Below are 9842 nucleotides of genomic sequence, written 5' to 3'. Positions count from 1 at the left end.
ATTTGTATGACACTGAAGTGTATTTTAATGACTTAAGTCAGTGCAAGTATTTGATCAATAGATGGAAACAGGCAGCAAGAGCAGTGTCTGGAAAGGTGGTTTATTTACCTGGAGACAAAGCACTACTTACCCTCACACAGCTGCAGATCTGTTTCCCCGTAAGAGCCGAAATGGTACAAGGCAAACAATAAATGAATCAAGTGCCTGAGATGGGTGTAGAAGCTTCTCCTCCCTTTTGTCCCTCCTGTGCGGATAGGTGTGGGACTTGAGCTGCTGTGCTGAATATACCAGTAGCAGCACTGAACAGAGCTTTGGGTAAAGTACTACTTTAATTCTTTGTCAAATTCTTTGGTGGAGGCACCATGCTTCCTTACTAAAGGATGGCTCTCTATATCAAAATCAAATGCTACTCATGGAGGAACGCGGAGGTGAGGGGAGTTTTGCCATGCTTTGTTCTGAAGAGATTAGCTAATGCTGCAGCAAAGCTGTGGTTGCAGGTTTACACAGTGTGGATCTGATATGCCATAGGCAAGGGGGTGCAGCCAGTGTGTATTTCTGGTTCTAAAGGTACCCTTTCACCTCATAATGCTCTCAGGTAACCCTGGACCTCTGCTTTTCAAGTGCCTGCTTTCCTTTTTTCTGTCATGGCCTTTAAAAGGACCATGAGAGAATACAAGCATCCTGCAGTGCTTGACACCTTCTAATTGGACCAAGCCATAAAGAAACTGGGTTTTCCTCAACTATAGTTCTAATTCCTTGTGTAAGTTTCTTGTATTAGTCCCCCATCCTTTCCCCCCTTTCCCCACCCCCAGAACTTTGGGGGTGGAGGAAAATAACTCTTGGACATTAACCCATGTATCCATTCTGTAATTCTGTGATTCTGTTGTATGTACAGTCACATGCTTAAATATTTACTTTGATAATTAGAAGGGTGGTGCGAAACCCTTTCTTGGTTGAGGAGGAAATAGGCATATGGCATGTATTTATTCTTTCTGGCTGCTTCCTTTATCCCCTTTTAGTCTGCTAGGATTTGCTCTCAGTTCCAAACCTGTGCGAGTTCAAACAGCTGCAGGAAACCAAATACGTATTTCTGTGTCATACAACGGAGCTTTCTGTATTTTATAGGTCTTTGATTAATAAAGATGCTCTGGTTGAGAGGCTTTTCTCAAGAGTGCCATAAGAGTTTGGAATTCATTCCCACCACTGAAAGAGATGCAGACACAGCTTTGTAGTTGAAAGTATTATTTGAGAAAATCCTAACTTCTCTGAGTGCTCACTATGAATATGTTAAGTGTAAAACTTAATCAAATGAACAAAACTGATGTAGAAGCACCTGGGCGTTTGGGTTTTTTGTTTTTATAGGTAAAGTTGAAAAAGATGTAAATCTACCTGAAGCATAAAACACTTCTGTCATTTAATGAAAGATTTTCAGTTTAGGGGTTACTTTAATACCACAATTAACAAGACTGGCTTGGAGGAACTCTAATTTTCTCTTATAGAAGCTTTTCAACAGTATCCGGACACTTAGATACAAGAGAAAGTGAAAAATGTCCTGTAAGCAACTCCATTAAAGCATCACTTATCAGATCCAAAGTAAATTACATGAGAGAGACAGAGTAAAGAACAGAAAAGGCTTTATTAGGGTAGACAGGTATTATTGTTGCCAATGTACTGGGAAACTTACTGTAATCTCAGTTCAGGTAACATTCAGGACAGAATAACTCCCAATGTCTTGGGTCAGTAGGTATCAGTGCCACGCTGAGTTAGGATATGTTCCTGAACAGACTACAGAAAATTTGGATATGCAAACCAGTTTATATTAAAACAAATAGTTTTTTTTTTAAGATTGTCACTGGGTATTTACTGCTTTGTACATGTCCCACCCCTTACATTTCCTTTGCATCCCAAGAGCTAAATGAAAGAAAAAACTTAAAAACATATTTCTCTGCTATTTGTTTTCTAGCAAGGCAGTGAAATCATCCTTTTAAAATAAAGTACTGGGCATTTTTCAGTATGGCTCTTTTCACCAAGAGGGCAAGCTGCTTGTATCCAAAGATTGGGAACAGTGTCATCATTGTGTCACATAAGTGGCCTTTCTAGTCTGAGGGATCCAAAATTACGTTGTGATCTCTGTAATCCCCACTTTCTATTTCTGCTTATCAGTCTTAACAGTTTAGAGGAGCAGGCCATCAGTGGTATGATCATATTTCAGTAATCAACTTGCTCCGAGATGCTTTCTAGACAGACCTGTCAGAAGTTTTCTTTTATGGTTCAGTTGAGCACTATGCACAGATTCACAGTAAGTGACTGTTCTCCTGTCTGATTGCTATTCTTCTGTGCAAATAAACAGTGGCTTCCCAGGAAAAACTGGAGCAGTTCACATTCAAAAAGATTAGTACCATGTGCATTTTATAATGTACTTGAGAACAGGTCCAGGACTCTTAAAGAGTACTGGGATAGGTTACAAATCTCACAATACATGTTCATGGGTGTTTTCTATATCAGTGGTAAATTGGATGGATTTTTTTTTTTTTCCTAAAAAAGAGCTGAACAGAAGAGCATGGTCTCTGTTAACTAGAGGGAACAAAAACATCCTCCATGGCTTCCTAGTTCTTACAAGTAAAGAAAGTGGGGAGTTAAGTGCATACATTCACTATTAGAATGGAGGAGCATAACTGAGGAAAAAAAAAGACAAATCTATAACTGACATTTAAGAATATTTTCTCCCTATTCAACTCCAAACAGACCATTGTAAATTCTGTGCTGAATATAAGAGGTTACTTGCTTCTTTCTTTTAGCTTCAAATAATATAGGCAGCAAGATGTGGTTCTAGATAGGAGAGGGTCTTGGTTTGCAGAAAACCGGCATCTCTTGCTCTGAGGGCTTGGGCAGATTCTTTCCCTGCTCACACACCATTCATCCTAAGCTGTTCTCCTCTACTGTCCTCAATGAAACTGTTGGACAGCTGCTGCCTACCTGATTCTGTGCTATTCATTCCATGTGCTCCAGAGAGGCAGATGTGGTAGCTGAACATAGAAAGGGTAATCTTACATGTGCTGTATTATCTGTTTAGAACAGGCTAATTAACATAGTGTGTAATTAATTGGTGGGCAAGCACATTATGGGTTTTTACACTAGAAAAAAGAAAAATCATTTTAGAGTAAGTCTGCTTGTCCTTAAGTGGAACAGTTTTGATGAAAAGCGTAAGCCACTTGTAACTTAAGAGAGCAGTAGGGAGATTCTCTGAATTTAGAAACTCACAAAGTGGAAAATACCCCAGCTGATAACTCATATCTTGAAGTTCCTGGTTTGATATCCACCCCCCATGTTTGCAGAGCTTTCCCTCAGGAGAGGGGGGGGATTATAACCTGTCCTTTCCAATACCTTTCTAGAATCACCTGCTTCTGATACCCACCAGAAGCATATGGGCAGTGTTCCTGATTAATTTACTGACCTTGTCACCAGTGCCAGCAATGTGTGTTTAAGGGACCCCCAGCTCGCTCTTTTCTTGTTTTTTTTAAGAGTTTGGGTTAGGGATATAGGCCCTTTATGGAGCTGGCTGGAGAAGAGCTGCTTTTCTGTTCAGCTGCCCTATTGAACAGTTCAAGCCAGCAGTTATAGAGCTAACAAATTCCACCAAAACATCTACAGAATGTATAATAGAAGAATTTTAGAAGAGTTTCTGAAGTCAGGATTATCTTTACTGCGATGCTCTCACAGCACAGAACATTAACCTATATAAAAACATGGGAGGCAGAAACGATCCCAGTACATAGGGAATTATATTTTACTGCTAGAAATACTACTTTAGTTCTTAAATTTCAACTCTTCAACTTCTCCATGTTTTGGGGGAGCCGTCAATAATCCTACAGAATGAGGTTTGAGTTTTTTAAATTGGTAGGTTCATAACAGAACTATGGCAGTATCTCCTTTAAAAATTGACATGAATATGAATGATATGAATGATGATTAATTCTTTTGTCTGGGCACAGAATGAAAACAAATGCAGGCGAAATATTCAGAAACTCCAAAATCAAATTAGGACTGTAAAGTGTGCAAGCAAAAATGATGCTCAAACGACTGAGTGTGAACTAAAGCTTAAGACCTAAGAACACCAAAGTTTTTATTGATGTGACAACATCTGTTTGAAGAAAAATAAAGTTAATGAAATGTACAAGATGATAAACTTCCAAGCTTCCACAGATTTCATAACAAAACACATTCGTGAATCAGTGAACCACAGCAATAGTAAGGCCCTACTAGTTTTGCAGACTGATTTAAACTTGGAGCAGGAAGGAGGGAGGGCACTTCAGTTCAAGTCAGGTGGGCTAGGGTGTCAAATTCTATGTTCTGCTCACTTTGTAAGTGTAGGCATTTGTATTTGGGTGGACATTTTAATAGATTGTGATAGCTTTACATTCAGCCAAACCACCAAAAAATTGGCCAGTAAATGAAGACAGGAAACAGAAAATCTAAGTAATATTAGATTTTTTTTTACAAAACCAGGGGCATACTGAACAAATCTGAGAAGCAATTCTGACCATTTGAAATTCTGCAGATAAAACAGTATCCCATTCAAGGCATGAGTCTGAGCCTTTAATGGTACCTGGAAAAATTCTCTCCATCTGTTGAGGTTAGGACTTATGTTCTAGCCAGTGGCTCAATGGGTCTGTGATTTCCAAGCTCTGGAGTCAGATCTGAGGCTAACAGGATCTTCATCAGTGGTGGAGGTAGCAACAGCTGAAGGAACAGGCTCTTGGCTTTTCCAGTGGGTTTTGAAGTTTTGTTTCTGAAATGCCAAATTCCATCCTGGGCTCTTTCATCTCCACCACAGGTGCAAAAGACCAGTAATGCTAATTCCAGCAATCCCGATCCTATTTCATATGCAGAAATTAACCCAAAGGCAAGTAATAAAAATGCATACACCACCCCATTCAATTATTCAGCAGTTTTGCAGACATACCAGAAAAAAACCCTAGCTTTCCATATAAAAATTGTCTATGAAACAGTCTAAGGTGAATTTTTCTCCATGGATCATAATTCCACATGTGCTGCTGGATCTGTTGAAGAGGAGAGAAAAATGAATATTCTGTTTCCAGCTGCCCCAATTGGCAGATTGGTTTGAAAATTAGTACCTAAACAGCCAAAGACTTGTTCTTTGCAAGGTTACCCCTGACTGAAGTACAATTCATACTCATTCTGTATAGTGGCACTTTAATTAAGATTTAAGATAAGGCCAAGGTCATAAAATTGCAGGAACAGTGAGCGTCTTTAACACAGCTGGAACAAGCATGCAATAGAGCTCTCTGTTCTCTAGGTTTCAGAAGCAGGTGAAGTTACACCAGCCTTGCTCACCAAGGTCCTTCTGTCCTATTAAAATGCACATTATTTAACAGCTTGTCCATGCAAGCTTTTGCATGGTGCAGGCTTACAGTGAGCAAGTATGCAACTTAACACTACTCCAGAGATATAGGAAAAACCTCGAAGTAGTACGGAAATTGCTTGAAAGATTACCATGTGTGTGTTGTCCTGGCATCTCAGCTGGTATTCCTGTTTCTTTTTCTTTCTGGAAAAGACTTTGGAGCTGTTTGATTTCTTGATCATAGTCCTGCCATTCTGGAACTATACGCATTGCTGCTTGCAACTTGGGCTCTTTGGTCATCGGGTTATTACACTGCAAACAAAACAGGAATTGTTCAGATACTTAATATGTAAAAAAGGTTCATTTACTCGAGGTATGCTTCCCCCTGGTGGATTGCCATCTGTTGTTGGTGAACCACACATGCCTGGGTTTAGGTGGAGTACAGGGTAAAGTCTCTTTCCAAATTCACAATAATGCCACTGCTCCAGGTAAGAGAAATACAGAAGCTAAAGGAAAAAACCGGAAATGCTGAAAACATTTAGGTAACAATACAGGTGCCTAGGTCTGAAGTAGGGAAGTGCCTCTAAAATTGGTCACTCTATTGTGACATAAGACTGAGGGAGCCATACTGTACTTACCAGATCAATGGTTTTTGCTCTCTTCTTTGAGGAATCATCACACCATGTTTCACACCACAGCCACTCCTGTGGCAGTGATTTAATTGGCACCTGATGGATCATGTTGTTAGGCAAATCCTGGTGTGAAGAATACGAGTTAGTATGTGCAGGGTAGGAGGAATAACCCTCAAACCAGATAGTATGGAGAAGTTTAACTTTTGTAAAGAGTGTTTTTTTTTCCAGCGCAAATATCTGTTGAACCGACATTTCATTCCATTCCAAACAAAATCCTTTGGGGAAAAATCTGCATACTATAACTGTTAATCTTACTTTGTTGAAAATCAGTTATTTAGCAAACACCAGTAAAGCAATAATATGAATCTAGTATCAAATCTGTACTGGATAAGTTTGGAAAACTATTCCTAATGGATTAAAACCTTGTTATTTTTATCATCTGCCACAATACAAGTCTTATTTTGGTGTTAAGTCAGTGCACAGTAAAGTACTTGGAGCTGGACAGCCCAAGAAACAAATACCCAGTTGTGTTACGTATTTGTTTAGAAGTATACTGGAAAATTTGATAGTCTTAAGACATTTAAGAGTAAGGTGTTGTTTCCACCTGGCTGTTACGGCTGGTGTTGTCAGTACCGGCTTACTGACATCTGGCTGTGACTGAAGTTTGGCCAGGGAAGGAGAGGTCCCAGTCTGCCATTATAGCCCATAAAGCAACACAAACCCAATAAAAACACACCTGGTCAAGGTTGGACAGACTGTTAGGATCCTGACTAAGACCCTGATATTGTCCTCTGAGTCGATCTCCAGCTGCTATCTTTCTGAACTTCTTCAGATCCACAACATACAGAGCACTATATGGAGATGATGCAATTAGTAATGACATTTGACTAATGGGTAACTTACTGCAGCCCCAGTAAACCCCAAGATACAGTATGCTAAAACAATCTCTTGGTAGCAGTACATCCAGTTATCTAAGACAAGGCAGGAAAGCAGTTCTAACGAGGTCATGGTACGTACAAAAACCAAAATCCAACAAATCTATCTTAGCTTTGCTGTCATGCAGTCCCTTCTTCCAACACTTGTTATTAACAAATGAAGATGTCTGGTTAGTTAACACTTCAGTTCTTCATCTGTAAAAGTTGTAGCACACTGAAAGTGACTTCAGTGCCCCTAGGGCTTCAAATGGATCATAGGCAAAAGAACCTTAAAGAGGCAACAGTAAGCAACAAGTGGTTCACTGCAGCATTGTTTTCACCTCAGCTAGTTTTATTCTAGTTCTAAGCAGCAGCAAAAGCATCCCCCCCCTCTTATTTGGAAGAAAACTGAATTCTTCAATACCTGATGTGGTATTTTCTTCCAGCTAGATGACTTGCCCAATATCCCGATTTCCAGAACCTGTAGCCATCCATTTCTCTTCGACTGTCACAGAATGGAGTATATCCATAAGGAGCACCATCTAGATTAAAATCTCGTAATTCCTTTAGGTCTGTGCGCACAATCTGAAAGGAAAGGACATTTTATTTAGAAAGCAGAGGCCAATCACCAGTTCTTTGGAAATGCTGGTCATTCTGTGAAACTGAGCAAACAGAAGAAGAATTACTCATTATACCCTCCAGTCTTTTGCATTGTGTATATGTAGTAAAGAAAGAGCACAAAAGGTGTTTAAAGCTGCCCTTGGAAAAACTAAAACAGAGCTTAAAATAAACTGATGGGGGTTGGTCTGACAGCTGGAGTACCAAATTATTGCTTAATAAGCAGCAAGAATTCTCACTGTGAACTCTGCTGTGATCCTTTGTATCCTTTCCTCTTGAAAAGTTCACAAACCCTTCAGGGATGAAGGCTTTTTAATGTCTTTTTGACACAGATGATGTGGCAGTGATACTACTTTAAAAATATCACTCTGGTGGGAAAAATGCATTAATATCTCTTCTGTAATTATGGCAAAGTGTCTCAAATGAGAACAGCATTGATGAAAATCTATACTAGGTGATACTTGAGTTGTAACAGTTTTAACTGACATGGGATCACACTGTACCTATGCCAGAACACCTAAGGCATTTTTTACTTAGATGTCGATAATCTGTACTTCTCAGTTTCCTGTATCTTTTTGAAGGAATTTTTTTGGCAGCTCTCATGAGCATGTATCCTGTACTTCCAAACCCTCCAGGCAATAAGCACATCCAAAGCCTTATACCATTTGCTTTGCAGCAGAATATGGCTTTATGCACAGGGGATCTGACCTCCCGCACCTCTGAAAGCCACTTAAGTCTGGCCAAGTGGGAAGCAGGGGGGTGGGAGGGTGTTTAGTGACTTAGGAAAACATCATATGTGGTAAGTGAGCTGCAGGCTGGGAGAACAGTCACAACTGGAAAACGGAAGGGTGAAACAAGAATCTATTTGGCAAACTTGCTGGAATCAGAGTGAGTGAATGAGGAACCAGCCAAAAGAAAAGTACAGGCCAACAAAACCAATCTTTGTGGGAACAGGCAGGAAAAACAACACTCACTGAAGCATGCTATAGTTACAGAATCAACCATCAATTGTGCCTGCAAAGGGCTTAAACTTGTAACCTTTCCAAGAACAGAAACTGTACTCAAGAACATACTGTTCTTAAAGAAAAAAGAAAATATCAAGTAATTTCAACCTCTATGTTACCTGATCAGCATCCACGAACAGGATTTTATCAACAGCTAATGGGAAGAGCACATCTAGAAAGAGGATCTTGTAACCCCAGATGATACGCTGCTTCTCTGTTTGCTGATGAAGCCAGCGTGGCCATTTATACTGGACAAGCTCATACTGGAAGTTATACTTCTTTGCCATGTATGGGATGAACTCCTGCAAAGGAAGGGGGGAAAAAAATAGCTTATCTCAGTTCTTTGTTCCTCTGTAGGAAAAAGAAAAGTGCATTACAAAAGATAGACTTCTGTCCTATAGTAAAGCATGGAACATTGGCAAATGAAATACCACAAAGAGAAACTATAGTTTCCTTGTTACTCCAAACAAAGGCATAACCCCAAACGGCACAATCGGTACAAATTATAAAGCCAGCTTCCATCAAACAACTAAATATTTTGGCATTTTGCCCCACACAATTACCTATGAGCCATTTTATAGTGATCCACAGATCAGCTTAAAAGAATGCATTACTCAAACCATAAAATTTCAGATGGGAGAACTGTTACTTAGGGCTGTACAAAGCAGTGAAATTGGGAATAATAAAATGAGAGAACGTAATTTGGAGAAATTCTTTACTAGAACTGGCCTCACAGTCAAAGCAATTGACATTCTCATCTGTGAGGCTTCCTCTGACACTGGGAGAGTACAGTTTAGTCAAGAGATGCTGGCACAATACAGCCATTATAGGAAGAGAGGAGGGAAGCATTTCATTGTACCACTGCAAGAGGTGACTGACAACAGCAGTCACAGCACAGTCCATGGTTGTAGCAACAGAGACACTGCCAATTTCCCCCCTTTGAGCTCATGCTGAACATGTGAGATTCTCTCAGAAATGCTCTTTCCTAATATTGCAAGTTTCAGTCTCTTAACATTCATTTACCTATGGTTTCTATTTTGAATACTGCTGTTTGTTTTATGATGTCTCACATATAATCTATAATCCACAAGTATTTTCAGGTATACTTACCTAGGGCCTGCATCACTCCTTACCATGCACCACTCATGTAATCTCGTCAGCCTGAAATGTGGTCTTATTGTCTCCTCTTATGGGGCTGCCTCCACACCTAGTCACAGGTATTGCTTTGTTGGTAGGCTTTTTTCCTATAATCTTTCAACCTTTATGTGTTAGATGTAAGTTTATAGCCCTGTATTTTATCTTAAAATCTACA

General features: G+C 39.7%; 1 protein-coding gene across 3 annotated transcripts in view; it reads right to left on the bottom strand.

Annotated features, from left to right (window-relative positions):
- Window positions 1–1617: 1617 nt before the first annotated feature.
- The window catches only part of UGGT1 (UDP-glucose glycoprotein glucosyltransferase 1), a 47181-nt gene continuing 38956 nt past the window's right edge, over window positions 1618–9842 (bottom strand). For all 3 annotated transcript variants that reach the window (XM_031053010.2, XM_005153962.4, XM_031053011.2), the window contains 6 exons: window positions 8650–8832; window positions 7333–7493; window positions 6731–6845; window positions 6001–6117; window positions 5515–5674; window positions 1618–5060 (listed from right to left, as the gene is read on the bottom strand). In XM_031053010.2, the coding sequence (XP_030908870.2) occupies window positions 5035–5060; window positions 5515–5674; window positions 6001–6117; window positions 6731–6845; window positions 7333–7493; window positions 8650–8832 (762 nt within the window). In that variant the 3' untranslated portion in view covers window positions 1618–5034. The remainder of the gene's footprint in view (window positions 5061–5514; window positions 5675–6000; window positions 6118–6730; window positions 6846–7332; window positions 7494–8649; window positions 8833–9842) is intronic.

This window comes from Melopsittacus undulatus, chromosome 6 (genome assembly GCF_012275295.1).
Source record: "Melopsittacus undulatus isolate bMelUnd1 chromosome 6, bMelUnd1.mat.Z, whole genome shotgun sequence".
In the NCBI taxonomy this organism is placed as follows: domain Eukaryota; kingdom Metazoa; phylum Chordata; class Aves; order Psittaciformes; family Psittaculidae; genus Melopsittacus; species Melopsittacus undulatus.
The sequence above is the reverse complement of the archived record's forward strand: the minus strand, read 5'-3'. Positions and strand labels throughout refer to the sequence as shown.